We start from the raw sequence: 25787 nt of genomic DNA, 5'->3' as shown, positions 1-25787 counted from the left end.
TTCACTCACTTGTGCAGAGGTGGTGGAGGCTGCTGCTCGCTCAGGGACTGATGGGTGGCCTTCAAGTAGCTCTGGCGGCGGGCAGCTGTTTTGGGTGAGGGTTTGGGGCTTCCCTCCGACTCCTCGCTGTCGTGGTCCACGTCCCCCATGGCCTTGACGTAGCTGCCACTACGCATTCTCCGGCAGGGGATCTCCAGACCCCCGGGCCGGCCCCGGCCCCCCAGCGTAGCGCTCCAGTCCCCCAGGGGAATCTATAGACAGCATGGGGCCACAATGAGTCACCAAACCTTCAACTCCACTTTATCAGACAGTCTTTCAACTAGCTTAATGAGAGAAACCTTGAATGGGTCATTTCATGTGAATGTACTGTGTGTGTATTTGAAATGAAAGTATTTGAATAATGGGATTATAGACTGTAAATGTCAAGATGCAGTAGCTAGAAAGGGATTCAAATGAATTAGGTTTTAAAACAAATCTCCTAATTTCAGGGAACAGTAAAGCTGTGAGGGGAATTAGGGGGTGCAGTGGATGCTAGTGCCTGCATAATACTCACTTGGCCTCCTACCTGGAGGTACTGACAGGTCAGGTCCTGGTGACACGACTTGGTTTTGAGCAGCGTCCTGTTAACTGTGGCTGAGCCCTTCTGGAGCACCTGCCTGGCCTGGTTGAGGGTCAGTGTGGACCAGGAGCCTCTCTTCACCAGGGTGCTCTCCCTGCTGCCTCCTCCCACCAGCTCCCCTCCCCTGGTCCCTGCCAGCGCTTGCGGGCAGGCCAGGTACTTGAGGTCGCTGCTGCTCTTGGAGGCCTTGAGTGTGTGAGCAGAGATGGTGTTGTAGCCCTGTGGGAGGTGCCTTGGAGGGGCCTGGCTGTCCGACACCGCCCTGCCTAACGTCATCATGCTAAGTGGGTTACGGTAGCCCACGGCGATAGTGCCAGCTTTGGTGGTGGTGTCACTCTCCAGGGCATTGTCTGAGCTCCAGAGTCCCAGTGCATTCGGCCTGCTAGGTTGCTGCTTCAGCGTCTCAGTCTTAGCCCTGTCTTTACTCTTACTCCTGCGGGTCTGCCTGGTCCCCTCTTCACCTCCCCCTGTAGTGCTGTTCATGTTGCCCTTGACCACCGAGCCCTCCAGGGACTGGGACTTGTTAAAGAGCTTCTGGACAGAGTGCATGATGTGACGGATGCGTCCGGGACTCTCGCTGCGCTGCTTGGCCACCCTACCCCGGTGGAACTGGAGGGTACTGAAGCCATCCCTTTGCAGAGGTAGGTGCTTCTCCAGCTGGTCCAACAGGTTAGATGGCAGCCGGTTCATCTTGGCCGCTGCTGCAGAGGAGATGGTAACTGATCCACTGGTGATCATGGGAGCCCCTCTAAGACCCAGGCCCATGGACATGGAGGTGGACAGGGTGCCCGCCCGGCTGCCCACAGGCCCACCTCCGGCAGGGACCATGTAGCCCTGGGAGTAGTCCGGGGAGTAGTCAGCCTGCTCTTGTTGGGAGGTGAAGTGGAGGCGGGGGAAGGTGCTGCTGTTGGACATCTGGTTGAGGGGCAGCAGGCACTCCGAAGGCAGGGATTGGGGGTTGGGGCCCTGGTAGAGTTGGTGGGGGTCCAGGGTGCCGTAGTGGTTCATGGTGGGGCTCAGAAGGAAGGGGCCGTGGGCGTCAGAGGTCAAGGGGTACAGGGGCTTCTTTGGGGCCCCCGATGGCTCACAGGAGTCTGACAGGTGACGGCTGCGATTGGCTCCTAACCCTTTCATGGTTGTCACAGCGCAGGTCTGCTGCTGCCCTTAGAACATATCTCCAACTGGGGCGCGTTTACAGCCCTGGAGGGCTCATCCTGGAACAGAGAGGAATATGATATCTTTTAGAATATACAGTATGAGAAAGAGGAGGCAATAGTTAACGTAAGAGTTTGAGTCAGTGGGCTGATAAGAGTTTTATTGCTTCTCATTAAAATGGATTAAATTGAGATGTTTTGTCACTGGCCTACACACAAAGCCCCCATAATGTCAAATTGGAATTATGTTTTTTGTTGTTGTTTTTTTGGACAAATTAATACAAAATTAAAAGTTGAAATGTGTTGAGTCAATAAGTATTCAACCCCATTTTTATGGCAAGCCTCAGGAGTAGGACTGTGCTTAACAAGTCACATAAGTTGCATGGACTCGGTCTGTGTGCAATAATAGTGTTTAACATGATTTTTGAATGACTACCTCATCTCTGTACCTCCATAAAATACAATTATCTATAAGGTAAGAAAAACTGGTTCAGTGTGCTTTCCACCAAACAATAACCTAAAACAGAGAGGGATGCTATGTTACCTAGCTGGCTATGGCTATTCAACACTGGAACTCTTCCAAGTCAAGGTAAGCATTTGGTTTTATTAATTTATTGCCACCGTAACTGCTAAACTGCTTGCTAACTGTACTGTATGATTGTAGTGGGTTTACTAATGCGTTAGTTCTATTAGCTATGTTGTTGACTTGACATTAGCTAATATGGTGACAATGATGTAGACTGTGTGTAATGATATGAAGGTTTGGCTTGGAAAGGTTATTTCACCTGGTCACTGACTGCTGATGTGTTGTGCACTGAAGTCCACAAGCGAAGGGAAAAGGTAAGATGCACGTAGATGCAAGAAGGAATTATACAACGATCTGGCTGCTATGAAAGTGAACTGTTTGCGTGTGATCAGGGGTGTATTCATTCCGCTGATTCTGTTGAAAAACATAAACATAACTGAATTTCTCCAATAGAAACTCTCCTTTGCAACTGTTGGACTAATGATTACACCCTAGATGAGCTAGATGCAGGCAAGATTGTGCAAGGTGGTATTGAATGTGTCAATGTCTGTCACCTTGATTACTCAAATTTCTCTCGACCTGTGCACCTACGATGTAAACTTTCATTCATAGGCTAGGTTGCAGCAATCTCATGTTGGGTATAGGGAAAATTTGAGTATCATGTAGTAAGTAGCCTAAACCTATCGCTGTTACATTGAGCTGGGTGAATGGAATATAAATGACAGTCATCCAATATCCTGTAATAGAAATAAGGCCATGCTCATAAAACATTTTTTGTCCTCCCTCATCTTAAACGTCACCGACCGCCACTGGTACTGACTCAGGGGAATGAATACTTATCTAATAAAGACATATTAGTGCTTTATTTTTCAATATATCTTTTACAAATGCTAGAATATTTCTTCCACTTTGACAGTACAGTTTTGTGTAGATCGTTGACAAAAAAAACAATTCAATCCATCTTAATTCCACCTTGTAACACAACAAAATGTGGAAAAAGTCAAGGAGTGTGAATACTTTCTGAAGACACTTTTAAGCAAATTAACACAGAGTTGGAGCTCATTAAGTATTTTCAATGTGTCCTTAGATCTTTTAAATGCTGTTGTGAAGCACTAACTAAAAATACATTGTGTGTCACACAGCACTTCTACAGCGATGTTATTGATATAGCTAGACCAAACTGCACTGCAAAAGACAGAGGAGTTGCCCTCTACCAGCAGATGAAGGGGACCATAACTTATCTTCTCCTGTAACACACATCACCATGTCAGCACGGTTTTCCAACTAACCACCAGGGGGAGCTACAGAACAGACCAACGGCATACAGGCTAGGCCAGAGATTTGAAAGCATCAGTGCTTCCCAACTGAGCTCAGGGTGTAGAATTATTTAGTACACACTGGTATATGCTCTGCTCATCAAAATGACATGATTCTCTTTATATGACTAAATGAAGTGAGAAATGTAAATTGACCATCTGTGCTTAATCTTGTATGTCTTTTAAAGGTCACTGCATATTAAAGCACCAAATGACTGTCTGACTGAACTTTAAAGGCTATTAACTTATGATTTTATTAAGGTTATTTAGCAATGCAAATATAAACTGTGCATTTTACTGCAGAGAATGCAACCCTGTCTTCCACTGTGTAGGCTGTCTGCCCAGATGTACTGGGTTTGGTGCATAGGCCTCTGCTGCAACAATCACCTTGTACTAATTTAAGGTAAACTACAAGTAGAATCAGACACTCACAGAGGTTAAGATGGGGAATAGAACAAACACCGACGTAAGGCAGACACAGGTTGTCACCCCATTGAAGTACTTCAAAGCTATTACAGTGTCTGAAATGGGGACGAACAGAGGAGCAGATGTGATATTCTGTATCCTGACCTCAGTCATCTCTCCTGGCTGTCGTAACCTGACCATAGACAGAGGTGATAGTAGAGCGCTCAGGGAATCAGGGATTAGTGTAAAGCAGAGCTGATGGGTCCTCTCTCTCTGCTGGTTGGCTGTTGTGACATCACCTCTCTGAGACAGGAGACAGGGGGTCCCACAGCGCTGATGAATGATGGCCATATTCTCCTGCCATGGAATTGTCTGTCAATACGGATAGCGGTTTCCACAGCAACAGTCAGTGCTGGCTAGACTAGTCAGTCTAGACAAGTCTGTCTGTTTATTGGTTCTCTCTTCCTGATGCCTCTGACGTCACAGACCTACCTGGCAAACAAGGCTCTGGCATAATGACTCACGCGCATGCAGCTGGAAGCCTAAATCATGCTGAGGAAATTGATAATGGAACTGTTTTGTGGGCACAGGAAAACTAGTTGTAGCCTGAGCTTTAAGTGTCATTTTTTTCAGATTAACCTGCTCTTTCTGAAAGACCTGTAAACATGACATTAAAAAGTATAGAAATACCATATTTATGTGAGATTAATGCTTATCAAGCAGGCTGCTGCATAGAGGAGTAGTAACCCACTGGGCACAGACATCAATTCAACGTCTATTCCAAGTTAGTTCAGCGTAATTTCATTGAAATTATGTGGAAACGTTGATTCAACCAGTGTGTGCCCAGTGGGAATTGTGTCATTGAACACAGCTTAACTGCACGGTCATTCAGCATCTCCCTCTGACAGCACAGTTGGAAATCCTGCCTGGGAGTTGAGCATGTACTGCTCACATTTAATTACCACAACATTAGTTTGGGGTTTGTTTCCTTTATCTAACCTCATACACCCCCTCTGCTGTATGAGAGCTCTCACTTATGTCAGTCTGTCTCTTTGCTGAAACAGAACAACGCCTAGACAAATACAGCCGGCTTCACAGCAATATACTGTAGGCTGCTGTAATTCATCTGCCTTAGCCACGCGGACGCACAGGCACACACACGTACACACACACACGTACACACACACACACACACACACACACACACACACACACACACACACACACACACACACACACACACACACACACACACACACACACACACACACACACACACACACACACACACACAGTGTGAATGCATGTGCAGACCCACACAAGCATGTGCACGCACGCACACACACATATCACAGCACTCTAGGCTCTATGTAAAGATGGTGAGAAGTGCTGCAGCCCCGTGCATCTCCGTCCCAGGGTCAGGCTGGCTGTGTATGGAACCTGGACCACAGGCGCAGAGATAATTATCAAGTAGACGGAAGATCCCCCTGGGCTCAGGCTGCTTTAAATGCCCATCACCAGTTCTCACACACAGTGGGGAAGCACAGGCTTAGCGTAAGTGTCATGGGAGCTGTGGCCGGCCTGCAACGGTAAAAGAGATGTAACACTTCCCCTGAGTGACAGGACTGCTGGGTGTATTTCAGCAGCAGTTCACCTGTGTGTGTGTGTGTGCATATGTAAACATGTATATTTGTTAGTGTACTACGTGAACTGCTTGTGTGTGAGGAGGAAAATGATTGGTAGGGGGAGTATCACTATTCAGTCGGTATACAGCCCTATGTAGCCCTATGTAGCCCTATTCATTGGTGCGGTTTCCAATGATGAGTAGAGCACAGAGACAGCACCAAGCCTAATCAGCAGCCTTCAACCAACACATGGCTGACATTTACTTTTGTTAGTAGACACCCAGTGTCAACCACTGTTTTTACCATTCTACCCTGAGAGAACATCACACTTCTGCTTATGTCTACCTTCTATGGTGCCATGACAAGAGTTTGAACATGACAAGAGTTTGAACTAAGCTTCTACATGCTGTAGTACTATGTGGCATCAGTGGATACACCTGAGAATGTAATATTTTCTCTTGGTGTATAACATGGAGTCGATGCATTGTGTAATGGTTCATTTATGGCTGTTTGGAGACTGAAATTCAGCAGGTTTGTGAACTACTAGTGTGTGGTGTAAACCAAGGGCATAACAAATTGATATGATGTACTATAGAAAAGCATTCAGACATGATATTACTACTGTGCAGTGTGCTCCCACATCATCTACAGAGACATATGAAATCAAAGAGACAGAGATCTCTTTTTATTCACATTCCTGCATATAGCCTAGCACTGTTTGAAGTTCGACATTGACTCAACGTCCTCGATAATTATTTAACCAGGTCAAAGTGACAGTTCAATCAGAGGGGCCTTTGATGGTCTGCCCACCACCATCTCTGACAGAATCACGTTGCACACCTGTCACTGATCAAGATATTCATTATTATTATTTACTCTTTGATGAAAAATTATAATCTGGTAGAAATGTAGTCCATAGGAATTGATATGGATTCCAACATTGCAATTTTGGAGTCTAATGTTTACGAGGCAGAGGCACACAAGATTTAAAATGATTTCCTTTGTCCAAAAGATTCTAACTCTGACCACTGAATTTCAAGTAACTTTAGTCCTTCAGCAGGCTGAGAATAGTGTGACTGTTACTAATCATGGACAGACAGCGCATGGAGGAGATTATTTTAAGAAAAGGCCACACGCACACATTTAAACACGCATTGACGCATACACACACACACACAAACACTGTCTTTTCAAACCCAATCTGAGCCTGATCACTACACAATTCAAGCTTTGCAGCAAACAACATATATTCTGTAAAGGCTTAGTTTGGAAGCACATTTTTTGTTGACTGCCTCTCTGCGTGGCATTAAAGAGCTTTAATATGCATCACACTGAGTTCATTAGGCGCAAATAAGATGAGAGAGCGGGAACAGGTTGGCGAAAAATGAACAAACTTAGCGTAGGACTTCTTTGATGAAGCGTCTGATCTGAGGAGTACAAAAGAGTCAGAGTGGGTTTATTCTTCCAGCTGCAGAGCAGCCTGCTTAGTTTAGCTCTGTAAAATAGGCACACTAACTAGGCCTATTAGCGAGACGCTAATAAAAGGTAGGCGCTGAACAACAGAACCAGTTCTTCAGGGTTAGCAGACTGCTAACTGGCCATTGGACTGGTTTTGACTGTGTGGAGACTCTGCTCTCCTTGGAGTTCTTATTGGGTCCTTACATCTCGTGACAGACTAAAAGGACCATGGGATTTTTTATCTTATTAATCATTCTGAAGATTTAATCTTGCTCTGGTTTTCAAGTTTTATTCAAGTTCATACAGTACACAGCTCAATCAACACAAATCCTTTCAAAGCAGTATATTTGTCTAAAGGGAACTTTATTTTCCAGACCTGAACCTGTCAGCCAGTGGAGACTGGCTACCCAGCCAAACCCCACTGTGTTGTGCCACTAACCAGGCCTTTAATGAATTTGCTCAGTGGCAGTGCACTTCCCTTTCAGCCTTTGGTGAGGACAGAGGTATTGATCCAGCAACAGTCTTTGTTCAGAGGTGAATATACAGCTGCCTGCTGGGCATCGGCTTTAGAAAACACTCCCAAAATAATCACCTCCCTTTCTCTTTCCTTCTCTCACTCTTATCCGCTCCCTCTCACTCAGACCTTGGCTTCAAATTTGTATATAAATCACCCAAATACTTTGGAATTGTGTCACGTGTGGTCTAATGGATTGTGATTGTGTGGTCTAATTGTTGTTTATGTCGAGTGAATCAGTCATTTATTGTAAGGCGATTCCTGGCCAAGATTTGGGTCTCAAAGATAGCAAATCAGAAGGATTAACACATTCACACATTAATATATTCACACATTCACATTTCACTTCAAAATCCATAATCCTTCCAAAATTAACTAAACCCCTATTCACACAGGATTGACACTTTACATACGAGCACACACGCCATTAGTCCCATTGTTAGGCAAGTAGCTCCCAGTCACTTGTTTCTGTAAAAACGTTATGTCACAACTGCCTCCTTTTGTTAGAGCCTGTCCCAGCTGTATGCCCTGGGACTGGCAGAGACCCAGATAAGGCTAAGGATGACAGGGCTAATAAGAGGCGAACCATTAGCATTGTGTTCTTTATTCAAGAGCCCCATTTCTAGCTCAGATATGATTATGGTTAGAAAAGGACGAATCTGAGACTGAAGTTGTAGTCAAATCTTGCTTGTTTATCTTCCACAGAGTCTGCATTATTTGATACAAGAAAAAAAATAAGCTAGCCTCTTTCTGTTTGTGTGTCACTGAATGGGCCGTGGGCAGGGTCGCTGGCTGCTGCTGGTGATGGAAATGGCACGTAACGACACTGAGTTATATAACAACATCCCGTTTCCACCCTCAGGAAGCATTGTGTCCAAAACAAGCAATGTGTTGTGTTTCACCGACATCTTAACCACCACTGAGAGAGAGCTATGTACAGGTTGATGTGACTAATCGAAAATAAAAAGGGTTACAAACTTGACGCAGTCTGGCTCTGACACGGTGATTGTAGTGAGAGCATCGTTGTATGACAGCCTAATACTGCATGCCTGCCTTACCCAGCATAGCACTCCATTGCCCATACATTTATTTTTATTTATTTTATTTTATTTCACCTTTATTTAACCAGGTAAGCTAGTTGAGAACAAGTTCTCATTTGCAACTGCGACCTGGCCAAGATAAAGCAAAGCAGTTCGACACATACAACAACACAGAGTTACACATGGAATAAACAAACATACAATCAATAATACAGTAGAAAAATCTATATACAGTGAGTGCAAATGAGGTAAGATAAGAGAGGTAAGGCAATAAATAGGCTATGATGGCAAATTAATTACAATATAGCAATTAAACACTGGAATGGTAGGATGTGCAGAAGGTGAATGTGCAAGTTGAGATACTGGGGTGCAAAAGAGCAAGATAAATAAATAAATAAATACAGTATGGGGATGAGGTAGATTGGATGGGCTATTTACAGATGAGCTATGTACAGGTGCAGTGATCTGTGAGCTGCTCTGACAGCTGGTGCTTAAAGCTAGTGAGAGAGGTAAGAGTCTCCAGTTTCAGAGATTTTTGCAGTTCGTTCCAGTCAATGGCAGCAGAGAACTGGAAGGAGAGGCGGCCAAAGGAAGAATTGGCTTTGGGGGTGACCAGTGAGATATACCTGCTGGAGCGCGTGCTACGGGTGGGTGCTGCTATGGTGACCAGTGAGCTGAGATAAGGCAGGGCTTTACCTGCAGAGACCTGTAGATGACCTGGAGCCAGTGGGTTTGGCGACGAGTATGAAGCGAGGGCCAGCCAACGAGAGCATACAGGTCGCAGTGATGGGTAGTATATGGGGCTTTGGTGACAAAACGGATGGCACTGTGATAGACTGCATCCAAGTTGTTGAGTAGAGTGTTGGAGGCTATTTTGTAAATGACATCACCGACATCGGTAGGATGGTCAGTTTTACGAGGGTATGTTTGGCAGCATGAGTGAAGGATGCTTTGTTGCGAAATAGGAAGCCGATTCTAGATTTAATTTTGGATTGGAGATGTTTAATGTGAGTCTGGAAGGAGAGTTTACAGTCTAACCAGACACCTAGGTATTTGTAGTTGTCCACATATTCTAAGTTAGAACCATCCAGAGAAGTGATGCTGGACGGACGGGCAGGTGAGGGCAGCGATCGGTTGAAGAGCATGCATTTAGTTTTACTTGCATTTGGCATTGAAGCTCATCTGGAGGTTAGTTAACGCAGTATCCAAAGAAGGGCCAGAGGTATACAGAATGGTGTCGTCTGCGTAGAGGTGGATCGAAGAATCACCAGCAGCAAGAGCGACATCATTGATGTATACAGTGAAGAGAGTCGGCCCGAGAATTGAACACTGTGGCACCCCCATAGAGACTGCCAGAGGTCCGGACAACAGGCCTTCCAATTTGACATACTATCGGAGAAGTAGTTGGTGAACCAAGCGAGGCAATCATTTGAGAAACCAAGGCTGTTGAGTCTGCCAATAAGAATGTTGTGATTGACAGAGTCAAAAGCCTTAGCCAGGTCGATGAATACAGCTGCAAAGTAATGTCTCTTATCGATGGCGGTTATCGTTTAGGACCTTCAGCGTGGCTGAGAAGCACCCATGACCAGCTCTGAAACCAGATTGCATAGCGGAGAAGGTACGGTGAGATTCAAAATGGTCGGTAATCTGTTTGTTAACTTGGCTTTCAAAGACCTTAGAAAGGCAGGGTAGATATAGGTCTGTAGCAGTTTGGGTCTAGAGTGTCTCCCGCTTTGAAGAGGGGGATGACTGCGGCAGCTTTCCAATCTATGGGAATCTCAGACGATACGAAAGAGAGGTTGAACAGGCTAGTAATAGGGGTTGCAATAATTTTGGCAGATCATTTTAGAAAGAGAGGGTCCAGATTGTCTAGCCCGGCTGATTTGTATGGGTCCAGATTTTGCAGCTCTTTCAGGACATCAGCTATCTGGATTTGGGTGAAGGAGAAATGGTGGGGGCTTGGGTGGGTTGCTGTGGAGGGTGCCAGGCAGTTGACCGGGGTAGTGGTAGCCAGGTGGAAAGCATGGCCAGCTGTAGAAAAATGCTTATTGAAATTCTCAATTATTGTGGATTTATCGGTAGTGACAGTGTTTCCTAGCCTCAGTGCAGTGGGCAGCTGGGAGGAGGTGCTCTTATTCTCCATAGACTTTACAGTGTCCCAGAACTTTTTTGAGTTTGTACTACAGGATGCAAATTTCTGTTTGAAAAAGCTAGCTTTAGCTTTCCTAACTGCCTGTGTATATTGGTTCCTAACTTCCCTGAAAGGTTGCATATCACGGGGGCTATTCAATGCTAATGTAGAACGCCACAGGATGTTTTTGTGCTGGTCAAGGGCAGACAGGTCTGGAGTGAACCAAGGGCTATATCTATTCGTAGTTCTACATTTTTTGAATGGAGCATGCTTATTTAAGATGGCACATACAACATAGCCTAATGGAAACTTCTATAAATATAATGATTTCCCCTGTAAGGCTGGTAGATCAGAACATTAACCATATGGTACAGATGTTCCATGAAGGCAATGGCAGTTAATGTATTGTATAAAGTGAGTGTTAAAAGGTTTCAGGGCCCATTTTGATTGGGCATCATGGATAGCTAGAGAGGCAGTTAGATAATGACAGAAGGCCTGGTTTAAACATAGCCAGCCAGGGCAAACTACTCATGGGTATGGGTTATGGCAAGCACTACAGCCATTCAACCCTGGCTTTGAGTTGCCTGCACAGGATCTGTTGGGACTGTGTGGTGGCACGCACGTCTCTATCCAGGGCCAACGGCTCTCATTGTTACAGCTTGGGAGACGTTCTAAAATGCTAAGCCCTGTTGAAATATTCAGAGCGAGTAACATTTGGTGTTTATAGGACGCTCATCAACGCTTTGCCCATTAAAGCAATCCCCATGCAGCTCTCCCCTCTCCCTCATTTAGCACTGCAGGCACTGAAGTATAATTAGGGGAAAGGCTGAAAGTTTCCCCTTGGCAATTTACTTACAAAATCCTCAAGTATACTGGTTCTGGCTACTTTTTCATTACTGTTTTAATTCTGTAATGTCTCATTCCAGGTTCTGAACATTGCCTGACAACAAATATCCAATCTTGAGATTGCATTTGCACATACTGTACTACTGCATGAATTTGGCTAACATCTGTGGGACTCTGACGGGAAAAAAGAAAAGCGGACCAGAATGAGATGGGAATCTTTGAGGCTTGAGGCCAGGCTGAGTACAGAGGCTTCACATTACAACGATATGAATGCCATGCAGGGACAAAGATTGTAGAAGTCACAATCAATCACCAGAGATCAAAGTTTACAGTACCTACAGATATATTTGATCTGTCATGGTGTGGACCAACAGCAGAGCAGACAAGGCAACATTAACTAAGAGTGTTGAAAGAAAACCAGAGCTTTGAACAAGGAACACCACTTTGTGGCTAAATTACTTTGACACCGTAATGGTCTCAAGACAAAACGAGACTCACATTGTTGAATGAAAAAGCCACAAGCATTAACCCATGGAGTCATATGCTGCTGTGGTGTGAGAGGCATGTTAAGCAACACTGCTAAGTGTCTTCAGCTCAGAAACAATAGCCTTACGGTGATGCCTGCCTGGCCTGTGAGCCCAGGGGAGCTATTCAATGCTATTGGCTAGTAATAGGATCCTCCTCCAGCATCCATTTAAAATGCCGTCAGAGCTTTGGAGTTTAAGAGTCCCTGGGGCTGGAGCTTACAGTGAAGAAACGGTTCATTTGCCTCTGGAAGTAGAAGAAAAGGGAGGATGAAAAAGGAGTAAGCAGGACATAGAACAGTACACAGAGGAAGCAAAGGGAAAATAAAAAATGTTTTCTCTAACAATAGGTTTGGTTTGAGAGTTAATCAGGGTTCAACTTAATCTGGTGTTGTCTAACTCTGGCACCATGCCCTGCCACAACAATGCCCTATCCCTCTGCATCCCTAACCCATTTTGCCAAACAATTTAGGGTACTTCTTCGCTGGCCTGATTTTAAATTTGTCCATTTGATTGTGATGCTATTCCTGTCTTATCTCGTCCAATTCTGACCCTTCTCTCTGGATTAGACTTCCTCCAAGTTGGAAGAAAGCAATAACCTTCAGTTCTGTAATCAGATGGCCCACCACACACGCACTGCACCGCAAACACACAAATCCCAATCAACCTGGTTCATTGTCCCTATTCTATCCCTCTGTCTCATTAGCAAGGTGAATATGACCATTGGCACAGTATTTACTTAGAAGACTGAAATAGGATAATTAGCCCTCAGGTCCAAGTCCAACTAATAAGCACCTCTATGCTATTGCTAATTAAAGGCTTTCCATCCTGAGGGAGATCTGTACAGTGTAATAACCGAGCTCTCTCTGTCAAGGGTTTCATATTAAGTGGATTTCCCAGCAGTAGCAGCAGTAGCAGCCTGACTAGCCCTCTGTAAATCCCAGAGGAACACAGATCAGGGACGGCCACACAGCATCTGTCCCATCACAGTCCAATTGGCCCGGGCAGCAGAAACCAGATGAAAATAATATGGCGTTTTGCTTCCCCCTTGTGTAAATAGATTATTGTCTCATATGTGTATCCAGGCAGGGTGGGGGCAGGGACCACTCTGACAGAACAGTCCATCAGCTGAAGCTGGTCAGACAGAGAGGCAGCATCAACAGGGTGGTGTGGTGGTTGTCTTGCCTGTCTGTGTGTTCAGTCTAAGCCTCTTGTTGTGACAGGACCTTGAAGACGCTCTGAGAAGATTACACACCGAAAGAATACACATACATAACATGCAGCAATCTAATCAATCTGAGCATGAACTGTATATTTCAGTATTTGTAACATGATATATAATACCAAATTACATTGCACCACATACAGTGTCTGTAATTGACCAATTTCATTTCCTGTCTGTAATGAACAGATTACTTGCTGCTGCTTAGTGACAATGAAACAAAAGCTGCATGGCAAAGTGCACAGGCACATCACTGTATACCAAAGCAGGGGGACCAGAATGTTTCAACACCTGATTTTAACAGTCTGTTAGTAGAAATTGTACACAGCTGGTGAAACACGAGTGGTGTGAGCTCACAGCAGACTTGAGTGTAAATAAAGCTCAGAGATTTAGATCAATGATGGAGCTGGAGCAGGCAGGGATGAAAAGAGCAGCTGGGCTGAAAGGAAGAGAATAGCCTTTAGAGGCCACCAGAAGCCTTTCTATACAGAACATGATGCAGTGAAAAGGACTGGTAACTGGCAGCACTTTGCTGGGTTTCAGAGCCTGGGTTGAGAGATTGTTGTAACCCAGCATATATGACAGAACTGGTGTCCCATGGTTTTCGGTCTTAGCTGAGGGAAGATGTTTTGAGCTGGGGGTGCTGTATGCGTACAGTTGAGCAGACGCATTTTCAGGATTTTCACACATGGGGGACATTTTCTAGCAAGGTGACGATTTTATTTGCTGTGCCTTTTTATAAACACATTTCATGCATTCTACTTAATTTACGTGATAGAAGACAGCACAAATCCTTGCAGGCTACTGTGCAACACGCTATTCGGGTAGGATGCAATTTTGGAACTTAATTATTTTGTTCTTATTTATAATAATTTGTTTTATTATATTATTGTTATTATTGTATATCATTGTTATTATTGTAGGCCTAAACCAGTAGCTTATGCAAAATAGCCGATGCAAAACGTGTTTTGTTTCATTCTGTTAAGATATTTTCATTGGCTAAATTAAGTTGGATCTGTCTTTTAAATGGTGTGTTCTGTATTTAGTAAGGTTACACTGTAGCTAGGCCTGTTGTAAAATAAACATAATTAGCCTATTGCTGTCTTTTGTTGGTTGTGGTAGGCACTTTCTTTGTAATAGCAGCAATATAGCCTGTTCAAAACTTTTGTGAAGGTTTACTTTAAACCAATTTGTGTTTTGTTTTATTCTGTTGAGCTATTTTCTTTGGCCAAATGAAGTTCCAACTGTAATGTTGTGTTTGCTGTGACATAATAAACAATGTCTTGACTTTGATATTACCTTAATAAAGTTTAGAAACGTTTGTGAAGGTCTGGTATGGTTTGGCTATTAGTCTATTATACTGTAGGCCTATGATATGAAGACAGTACACACCGGTGCGCCAACTGATTCCGACAGTTGAACTTAAGGTGAGGAAGAATGTTTCAGGCCTATCAGAGTTACTCCTACAATCAAACAATATAATGCTTATCTTTATAAAAATATATTTGGATCGAAAATTAACAAATTAGCATTGATCTGTACGCCTGTATCTGTATAGCAGACGCAGTAGCCCACCTGACAAGGATAAATAAATGCATGTTGGTGTCATAGCATCCCACCGGTATAACTCACTCTGTCTCTGGGGCTAGGCCTAAGCTTCTCTTCCTTTTATATTACGTTTTTTAAGTGGAAATAACACATTTTCTGGATGCTAAAATTCTACACTTCGCTCAATTTCAGTTTGTGACAAAACAAGCACTGAATATATTGTAGGAAATCATTGTACCATCTGGATTGGTGTGAAATATATTTTCAATAACTAAAAAATGATGTTTTTACAGCTGTTTGAAGCTTTCATTTTGGTCAATGCAGAATGGTAACCACCAACTGGTAAATTTCTCAAATGTCCGATAAATAAAACATTTCCTGATCACTTGTCCAGTGCAGGGTTTCCGTTAGCCGCGAATAGCTGGCTTTTGGCCAAATACAAATAAAACTGATAAATAAAATTGGCACTGGCCAATTGTCCGGGAGAAAAAAAAAGTCCCATTACAAAATAATTATTTTTAACCTATTCATTGGTCATACCAGTTGATGTAAAGATTTGACCGGGAATGCGGTCTACGGGTTAATTTGCATAATTTGGGGGAATTAAATTGGTGCGTGTGTACAGTACCAGTCAAAAGTTTGGACACACCTATTCATTCAAGGGTTTTTCATAATTTTTTACTATTTTCTACATTGCGGAATAATGGTGAAGACATCAAAACTATGGAATGACACATATGGAATCATGTAGTAACAAAAAACGTTAAACAAATCAAAATATATTTTAGATTCTTCAAAGTAGCCACCCTTTGCCTTTGACAGCTTTGCACACACTTGACATTCTCTCAACCAACTTCACCTGCGGTCCAACTCATCCCAAACCATCTCAATTGGGTTGAGGTCGGGTGATTGTGGAGACCAGGTCATCTGATGCTGCACTCCATCACTCTCCTTCTTGGTCAAATAGCCCTTACACAGACTGGAGGCGTGTTGGGTAATTGTCCTGTTGAAAAACAAATGATAGCCCCACTAAGCGCAAACCAGATGGGATGGTGTATCGCTGCAGAATGCTGTGGTAGCCATGCTGGTTAAGTGTGCCTTGAATTCTAAATAAATCACAGACAGTGTCACCAGCAAAGCACCTCCACACCATCACATCTCCTCCTCCATGCTTCACGGTGGGAACCACGCATGCGGAGATCATCCGTTCACCTACTGTTCACCAATATAAATAATTTTGCCACCCCTACTTCATGTGGCTATGACTACAGTATGACAACTTCTTACTCTCGTTAGATATAAGAAGAGACATGCAGACATGCAGCACCAGCAGTGAGCAGAGCCTGCCTGCAAACATAATCCTCACCACTAGTAATTCCCCCACACACAATTAACATGCTTCGCTCTACTGTACCAAAGCATTCCCTAATATATAGCAGCTTGACTCCTCTTCTATCCCCATTAAAGTCACAATGTGCCTGCCAACATAGCGCACTTAGGGTACAGTAGAGGATTTGCATCATTTTTCACAAGAGGGGGACCTCTATAAATAAACGCCAAACAACGATTCAATCTACGAATACTGTGTGATGTTTAACCTGTTAGGGCTAGGGGGCAGTATTGACACAGCCGGATAAAAAACGTACCCGATTTAATCTGGTTACTACTCCTGCCCAGTAACTAGAATATGCATATAATTATTGGCTTTGGATAGAAAACACCCTAAAGTTTCTAAAACTGTTTGAATGGTGTCTGTGAGTATAACAGAACTCATATGGCAGGCCAAAACCTGAGAAGATTCCATGCAGGAAGTGGCCTGTCTGACAAATTGTGTTTCATCTTGGCTCTTTTTATTGAAGACTGAGGATCTTTGCAATAACGTGACACTTCCTACGGCTCCCATAGGCTCTCAGAGCCCGGGAAAAAGCTGAACGATATCGAGGCAGGCTCTGGCTGAAACACATTATCGCTTTTGGCAAGTGGCCGATCAGAGTACTATGGGCTTAGGCGCGTGCCCGAGTCGACCGAATGCTTTATTTTCTTTCGTCTGTTTACCTAAACGCAGATTCCCGGTCGGAATATTATCGCTTTTTTATGAGAAAAATGGCATAAAAATAGATTTTAAACAGCGGTTGACATGCTTCGAAGTACGGTAATGGAATATTTAGATTTTTTTTGTGACGAATTGCACCATGCTCGTCACCCTTATTTACCCTTTCGGATAGTGTCTTGAACGCACGAACAAAACACCGCTGTTTGGATATAACTATGGATTATTTTGAACCAAACCAACATTTGTTATTGAAGTAGAAGTCCTGGGAGTGCATTCTGACGAAGACAGCAAAGGTAATAACATTTTTCTTATAGTAAATCTGACTTTGATGAGTGCTAAACTTGCTGGGTGTCTAAATAGCTAGCCCTGTGATGCCGGGCTATCTACTGAGAATATTGCAAAATGTGCTTTCACCGAAAAGCTATTTTAAAATCGGACATATCGAGTGCATAGAGGAGTTCTGTATCTATAATTCTTAAAATAATTGTTATGCTTTTTGTGAACGTTTATCGTGAGTAATTTAGTAAATTCACCGGCAGTGTTCGGTGGGAATGCTAGTCACATGCTAGTCACATGCTAATGTAAAAAGCTGGTTTTTGATATAAATATGAACTTGATTGAACAAAACATGCATGTATTGTATAACATAATGTCCTAGGGTTGTCATCTGATGAAGATCATCAAAGGTTAGTGCTACATTTAGCTGTGGTTTGGGTTTATGTGACATTATATGCTAGCTTGAAAAATGGGTGTCTGATTATTTCTGGCTGTGTACTCTGCTGACATAATCTAATGTTTTGCTTTCGTTGTAAAGCCTTTTTGAAACCGGACAGTGTGGTTAGATTAACGAGAGTCTTATCTTTAAAATGGTGTAAAATAGTCATATGTTTGAAAAATTGAAGTTTTTGCATTTTTGAGGAATTTGAATAACGCGCCACGGGATTACACTGGCTGTTGAGTAGGTGGGACGCAAGCGTCCCACCTAGCCCAAAGAGGTTAATGTTGAGGCATCTGAAACACTTAGCAAACCTTTTAAATGACCTGAAACAGCCCTATTATAGTTAAGCTCTGTCAAAATGTAATGAATAATAAAGTTGATATCTATCTCCCACTGAGGTCTCCCTTGCACTTGAGAGAGCATTAGTCACTTGGGCAACTAAGAGTCACTATGGTACTACTGGCTGCTAATGACAACTTCTGTTCTCTCCAACAGACACTGTAGGAACTCTGACGTGACCTCAGAGGGGAATGTGTACTTTGTCCTCCTTCCGTCTGGCCAGCCAGACTTTCGAGGAACGCAGCTCAGAGAGAGAGAGAGAGAGAGAGAGAGAGAGAGAAAGAGAGGCAGTCCCTGTGGGGCTGTACGTTACACTGTAGGACACATCGCAAAGTTAAGCCGGTCCCAGAGACGCTTATATGACTTGTCATCCTGACTGCAATGGTAAGCTACAGAGACATTATACAGTAGCTAGGTAGACTACACACACTGGCAGGGAACTGATTCGTCTGTGTAAGTGCAGCTTCTGTTATAGCATAGAGCTGACTTCAAAAGAGTGGCAACATCACAAAGCAGAATTTCTTATGCTGTTAATGACTACAGTAAGAATACTGGTAATGGGAAGGAAGGAATTAGTGTAGATGTGAACTACATGTGTATTTCCTCAATCTGACATGGCCATATTGCCCTTTGGGGCAGAGAGAGCACTATATTTTCAGCCTACTGTATCTAATTGGTGAAATATAAACGAGGAAACTGCCATGGCTGCTGATATATGAGGTGGAAATTACATTGACTTCTGTACGGTAGACAGTGATGTCAAAAACAATTTTATTTTATGGCACAATAATCAGTAACACAACTCTGAATGGCCACGAATAACTGCTCGTGGTTCTACGAAAGGAAATGTAAAATATTTTCAAGATTTTATAGTGTCGAGTGTTCTTTCTTTTCAAACCCAGACACTTTAGTACAACAGCTATGTGTAGAGCATCTCTCTCTGTCTCCCCCCCTCTCTCGCTCGCCCAAAGAGCAAGTAACTATCACTGTACCGTCTATTTTAGAGAAAGAACACCATGTGATTGCTCACCATGACCAGTCATCCCAAAACATGTCTTAGAAAAGGTAAGAGTAAACTGTCACATCAGCTCTTCAACATTGCAGCATTCCATCATACACACTGATCACCTCTTACCCAAGCTAACATATTGTTATACTGAAGTCCCTTAAGGCTTAGGCCTTGTCAATCAGTACTAACTGCCATAATGTTAGTACTATTCCATCTCCTGTTTAATGAGATTTCTTTTTTGAGGCACCTGCTGACATGAGACTGACAGCTCCCATTCATTTCAACTCCATGGCGAACACAAACCCTTTGTCCTTGACTGACACTAATCCGAAACTTTGTTCCACATATCCATTCTACTGTCATTGAGCGTCTATTGTGCAGATTGACAGGGTGAAGCAAGGCACATTAATTTAATAAATTCAATGTCAATTGTTATCCAAACCCAGCCACTTCATAACGATGTGATTGTGTTAGTGTAACAAAGCAATACTTTATCACAACAAATAAATCTCTTGGCTCACTTCGGTTTGATATTATCACACAACAATATAAACATGTTTTTTCCTTTTCAAAGATTTTTGTTTTCCTCAAAACCACATTTGATTGGTTCTGCAAAAGATCCATCTTTCAGCCTGATATAGAAACATAATTATTCACAAAGTGTAATGTGAATCAGCACTTTGAATAAGTAAAGTGGGACTAATTGACAGAAGGAACTACAGTAAATGTCTAACTCCATCGTCGGATAACGAAGTGAAGGGAAGAGGAGATGGACAGACCGGATGAGTACAACAGAACCCTCTATGATGAATGTGGAGCATGCAGCGTTTCCCAGAGTACCCTCTGCTAGAAAAGGACACTCATTTACCAGATTGATGGGGCGCTTTATTGCCTGCCACCCCTTCTGTCTCCTCTCTTTCCCCCTCTCTTTCTCCCTGACTGTCTCTTCTCTCTCTCCCATGAGGTAAAGCTTGTGATTGCTTTCAAATGCACGGTTGGCCCTGCACCCATCCCCCTCATGCTCAGACACAGGCAAGGAGCCTTGCTCATCATCAAGCAAACCATCTAAAGATGGGACATGCACACCACTGCTAGGGGCAGTTAGACATTTCAAATATAATTGAAAAAACCCCAGCAATGAACGGGGTTCACAGGATGACAAAGGACGCAAGATCAGTTGGATAACAAAGCAAGCACTCTATCATGTAGGAACTATCTTCCTTTATGTGGAATCAGTGAAAGCATTACCATGTTTATCTCTCAAATAACACAAAGATGACACAAGTGAATTTCAGTCTTGTGCTGTAGGTTTGTTATCTTTGAATGCAGCAGGTATTGTAATCATTCTTAAAGTCATTACTTGATGTATTGAGTTAATATACCAATTATAGTGTCAATTTAACTAACTGTTTATGTTAAGATTTGTGAAATATTTTTTGCTGTATTTTCACTATTTCATATTGGTCATCTGCATAGATTTAAATTAGCATTCATTTGCATGAGACAAAGTCCGCTTGATCAATAATTATTGCTCTAGTATCCTATTGTGCTACTGGTGCCACCAACTGGTCTGGTGCAACCATCTACAGTTGCAGTGACTTCATATGCAAACAGCTTTTAAAGACATACATATAAGGTTTACATATCAAATGTTATGGTCCCATGTCCATCAGTATAGTTCTTCTAGCCCTGGAGTGATATGATGCCATCTAGTGGTGTAGCTTGGCCAACTTTGAATCCAGCAAATAATCATTCTCAAATTCATTGAGTCTATATACCACATCTTGAGTCAGTCTGACTTATGGTTCATGAGAAGAAGATTTCTAAAAGGTCCCGAACAGTCATTCTGATTCCGAAGTAAAATAGCCTTTTGAGTGACTAAAATATAACCCATAATATTTTTGGGGGATAGAAATGCACTTTTTCTCTCATGGCTAACTACCAGGAAGTTTGAAAAGACAGGCTGAGTAGGCTGGGCGCTTATATTCATGAGCTCGCCTTGACTGACAGCTCTTTTGAAATGCCTATGTCAAGAAACTTGGATGCAGTGAGCAGTGTTGCAGTAAAATCATCTCAAGCAAATTTGGTGATACACAAAGCAACTCAAACAACATTGAAATTGCATCACTAGCTAAGTTTCCATCCAATTGGTAACAGATTTTCATGTGAATACTCTAGAATCTACATAAAGAAATATGTGCATTTCCACAAAATTGTGTGTTATGACGTAGTGCACACAAAATGTACTTTTTTTTGTTTAGCAAATGTGCCTACTCTGGTTTTGACAAGTGCACTCTAACCAACAGCTCGCAGATACAGTGCAGATGGGCTGTGCGGGTATAGTTTACATCCCTCAAACTCAACTTTGGACCCTCGAAACCAGTTCCACTGCATTTTTTCATTGTTCCCCCTCTAATCAGGGACCTGGGACACCAGGTGGGTGCCATTAACCTGTTTGGGCTAGGGGGCAGTATTGAGAATTTTGGAAAAAATATGTGCCCATTTTTAACTGCCTCCTACACCAACTCAGAAGCTAGAATATGCATATTATTGTTCAGGTTTGGATAGAAAACACCCTAAAGTTTCTAAAACTGTTTGAATGGTGTCTGTGAGTATAACAGAACTCCTATGGCAGGCAAAAACCTGACAAGGTTTCATGCAGGAAGTGGCCTGTCTGACAAGGAGTCGTGCGTCTTGCATCTGTTTATTGAAAAGTAAGGATCTTAGCTGTAACGTGACAATTCCCAGGGCTCCAATAGGCTCTCAGGACGCGGGAAAATCATGAAGGTTGACGAGGCAGCCTCAGGCTGAAACAGATTATCATCTTATTCAAGTGTCCCATTAGGTGACAATGGAGTGAGGCGCGTGCGCGATTAGCCCCCGTGGAGTATTTTAATTCGGCTGTTTAGTTTATTGCAGATTCCCGGTCGGAATATTATCGCTTTTCTACGAGATAAATGGCATAAAAATTGGTTTTAAACAGCGGTTGACATGCTTCGAAGTACGGTAATGGAATATTTAGACATTTTTTGTCACGCCATGCGCTATGCTCGTGACCGTGGATTACCATTCTGATAGTGTCTAGAACTCACGAACAAAACGTCGCTGTTTGGATATAATGATGGATTATTTGGGACCAAACCTACATTTGTTATTGAAGAAGAAGTCCTGGGACTGCATTCTGACGAAGAACAAGAAAGGTAAGAACATTTTTCTTATAGGAAATGTGATTTTGGTGAAGGCTGAACTGCGTGGGTGTCTAAATAACTAGCCCTGTGATGCCGGGCTATGTACTTAGAATATTGCAAAATGTGCTTCATCCGAAAAGCTATTTTAAAATCGGACATATCGAGTGCATAGAGGAGTAATGTATCTATAATTCTTAAAATAATTGTTATGCTTTTTGTGAACGTTTATCGTGAGTAATTTAGCAAACTGTTAGTAAATTCCCCGGAAGTTTGCGGGGGTATGCTAGTTCTGAACGTCACATGCTAATGTAAAAAGCTGGTTTTTGATATAAATATGAACTTGATTGAACAAAACATGCATGTATTGTATAACATAATGTCCTAGGGTTGTCATCTGATGAAGATCATCAAAGGTGAGTGCTGCATTTAGCTGTCTTCTGGGTTTTGGTGACATTATATGCTGGCTTGAAAAATGGGTGTCTGATTATTTCTGGCTTGGTACTCTGCTGACATAATCTAATGTTTTGCTTTCGTTGTAAAGCCTTTTTGAAATCGGACAGTGTGGTTAGATTAACGAGAGTCTTGTCTTTAAATAGCTGTAAAATAGTCATATGTTTGAGAAATTGAAGTAATAGTATTTTTAAGGTTTTGAAAATCGCGCCACAGGCTGCAAGTGGCTGTTACGTAGGTGGGACGAATTCGTCCCGCCTAGCCCAGAGAGGTTAACAGAAAACCAGCTCTGGACCTCGTAGGGTAACTGTCGAATACTCCTGGTCTACATGAGATTATTATGGATAAGAGTGAAAATATTTTTATTTGTCAAATGACATCGATCATCATGTCACCAGAATAAGACCCTCGATATTTATTGGAAAGGAGCATCAAGATCACAGTGCACTTTCACCATCCTGTGAAGTTCATCAGAACTTATTTAATCTGTAGCCTAATAAACTGCATGGTTTCCACCCACCGATTACTTCGATATGATGGTTATTAGATTCATATTTGCATATAAGCGTTTCGACCGCCATTTTTCACACAATTTATTTTACCAGCACAAAAAGATCCCACCATGTCGAATGAACAAATGATCTGTTGGCATTTATAAAATGTACTTTACTCGCATAAAAACTGTGAATGGAAACATCACGTGTCATTTATTTTTTATTTTTATACATCTCCCGTTTGGCATGTCACTTGTGATGCGGTTCACAGCAGCACTGATGGATGTGTTGTGTGTTGACATGAAAATTATGTCAGTTTTAGCGACTCAACCCCCCCCATATTTCCCCCCATGCTGACTGAAGATCTAGCTAGCCAGTAAGATGAAAGGGGAGACATACAGTACCAGTCAAAAGCTTGGACACACCTACTCATTCAAAGGTTTGTGAAGACATAAAAACTATGAAATAACACATGGAGTCATGTAGTAACCAAAAAAGTATTTATCTCAACCAGCTTCATGAGGTAAGATTGATTAAGATGGCGCTGACAGAGATGTTCGCCCCCCTATCCACATTGAAGGGACAGTAGTGGAGATGGTCGCCTCGCTTTGAGTCCTTTGTAAACTGTGCAGTATTTTATTTATTTTTTATGTATTATTTCTTACATTGTTACCCCAGAAAATCTAAAGTCTATTACATACATCCGGGAAGAACTATTGGATATAAGAGCAACGTCAACTTACCAACATTACGACCAGGAATATGACTTTCCCGAAGCGGATCCTTTGTTGGGACCACCACCCAGGACAGTGAATCTACAGTGAGGGAAAAAAGTAGGTTTGAGTTGCCAAACGTCAGCCTCGAAACCTTAATGACTTGGAGAAGATCTGCAAAGAGTGGGACAAAATCCCTCCTGAGATGTGTGCAAACCTGGTGGCCAACTACTAGAAACGTCTGACCTCTGTGATTGCCAACAAGGGTTTTGGCACCAAGTACTAAGTCATGTTTTGCAGAGGGGTCAAATACTTATTTCCCTCATTAAAATGCAAATCAATTTATAACATTTTTGACATGCATTTTTCTGGATTTATTTGTTGTTATTCTGTCTCTCACTGTTCAAATAAACCTACCATTAAAGTTATAGACTGATAATTTCTTTGTCAGTGGGCAAACGTACAAAATCAGCAGGGATCAAATGCTTTTTTCCCTCACTGTAATCCCAGAAGCCAACCCGAAACAACGTCGCCGCAGAAGAGGCAGACGGTGTGGTCTCCTGGTCAGGCTCTGTAGGCGTGCACACCACCCACCGGTTCTGAGTATACTACTCGCCAATGTCCAGTCTCTTGACGAAATTAGAGCAAGGGTTGCCTTCCAGAGAAACATCAGAGATTGTAACATTCTCTGTTTCATGGAAACATGGCTCTTTCAGGATATGTTGTCGGAGTCGCCGAGGCGACCATCTCAATAGTGGAGAAGGTGGAAAGGTTTAAGTTCCTCGGCGTACACATCACAGATAATCTGAAATGGTCCACCCACACAGACAGTGTGGTGAAGGCGCAACAGCGCCTCTTCAATCTCAGGAGGCTGAAGAAATTTGGCTTGTCACCTAAAACCCTGACCAACTTTTACAGATGCACAATCGAGAGCATCCTGTCGGGCTGGATCACCGCCTGGTATGGCAACTGCACCGCCCTCAACCACAAGGCTCTCTAGAGGGTGGTGCAGTCTGCACAACACATCCCCGGTGGCAAATTTCCTGCCCTCCAAGACACATACAGCACCCAAAAAGATAATCAAGGACAACAACCACCCGAGCCACTGCCTGTTCATCCCACTACCATCCAGAAGGCGAAGTCAGTACAAGTGCATCAAAGCTGGGACCAAGAGACTGAAAGAAGCTGTTTATCTCAAGGCCATCAGACTGCTAAACAGCGATCACTAACTCAGAGAGGCTGCTGCCTACATAGTGAGTCAAATCACTGGCCACTTTAATAAATGCATCACTAGTCACTTTAAACAATGCCACTTTAATAATGTTAACATATCTTATACCATCTATTGCACCTTGCCTATGCCACTCGGCCATCGCTCATCCATATATTATATGTACATATTCTTATTCCATCCCTTTAGATTTGTGTGTATTAGGTAGTTGTTGGGGAATTGTTTGATTACTTGTTAGATATTACGGCACTGTCGGAACTAGAAGCACAAGCAATTATCTACACTCGCATTAACATATGCTAACCATGTGTATGTGACCAATTGATTTGATTAGTCACTTGGAATGCATTTCAATTAACAAGTGTGCCTTATCTAAAGGTAATTTGTGGAATTTCTTTCCTTCTTAATGCGTTTGAGCCAATCAGTTGTGTTGTGACAAGGTAGGGGTTGTATACAGAAGATAGCCCTATTTGGTAAAAGACCAAGCCCATATTATGGCAAGAACAGCTCAAATAAGCAATGAGAAAGGACAGTCCATCATTACTTCAAGACATGAAGGTCAGTCAATTTCAAGAACTTTTGAAGTTTCTTCAAGTGCTGTCGCAAAAACCATCAAGCGTTATGATGAAACTGGCTCTCGTGAGGACTGCCAAAGGAAAGGAAG

General features: G+C 42.8%; 1 protein-coding gene across 2 annotated transcripts in view; it reads right to left on the bottom strand.

Annotated features, from left to right (window-relative positions):
* LOC106566907 (disks large-associated protein 4) overlaps positions 1–25787 on the bottom strand; it is a 154047-nt gene that overhangs the window by 28358 nt on the left and 99902 nt on the right. For both annotated transcript variants that reach the window (XM_014135485.2, XM_045693150.1), the window contains exons 3-4: positions 554–1833; positions 10–251 (exon numbers count right to left, since the gene is read on the bottom strand). In XM_014135485.2, the coding sequence (XP_013990960.1) occupies positions 10–251; positions 554–1753 (1442 nt within the window). In that variant the 5' untranslated portion in view covers positions 1754–1833. The remainder of the gene's footprint in view (positions 1–9; positions 252–553; positions 1834–25787) is intronic.

The sequence above is a fragment of the Salmo salar genome, chromosome ssa13, assembly GCF_905237065.1.
Source record: "Salmo salar chromosome ssa13, Ssal_v3.1, whole genome shotgun sequence".
In the NCBI taxonomy this organism is placed as follows: Eukaryota; Metazoa; Chordata; class Actinopteri; order Salmoniformes; family Salmonidae; genus Salmo; species Salmo salar.
Note: the sequence above shows the minus strand (reverse complement) of the source record. Positions and strands in the feature narration are given on the sequence as shown.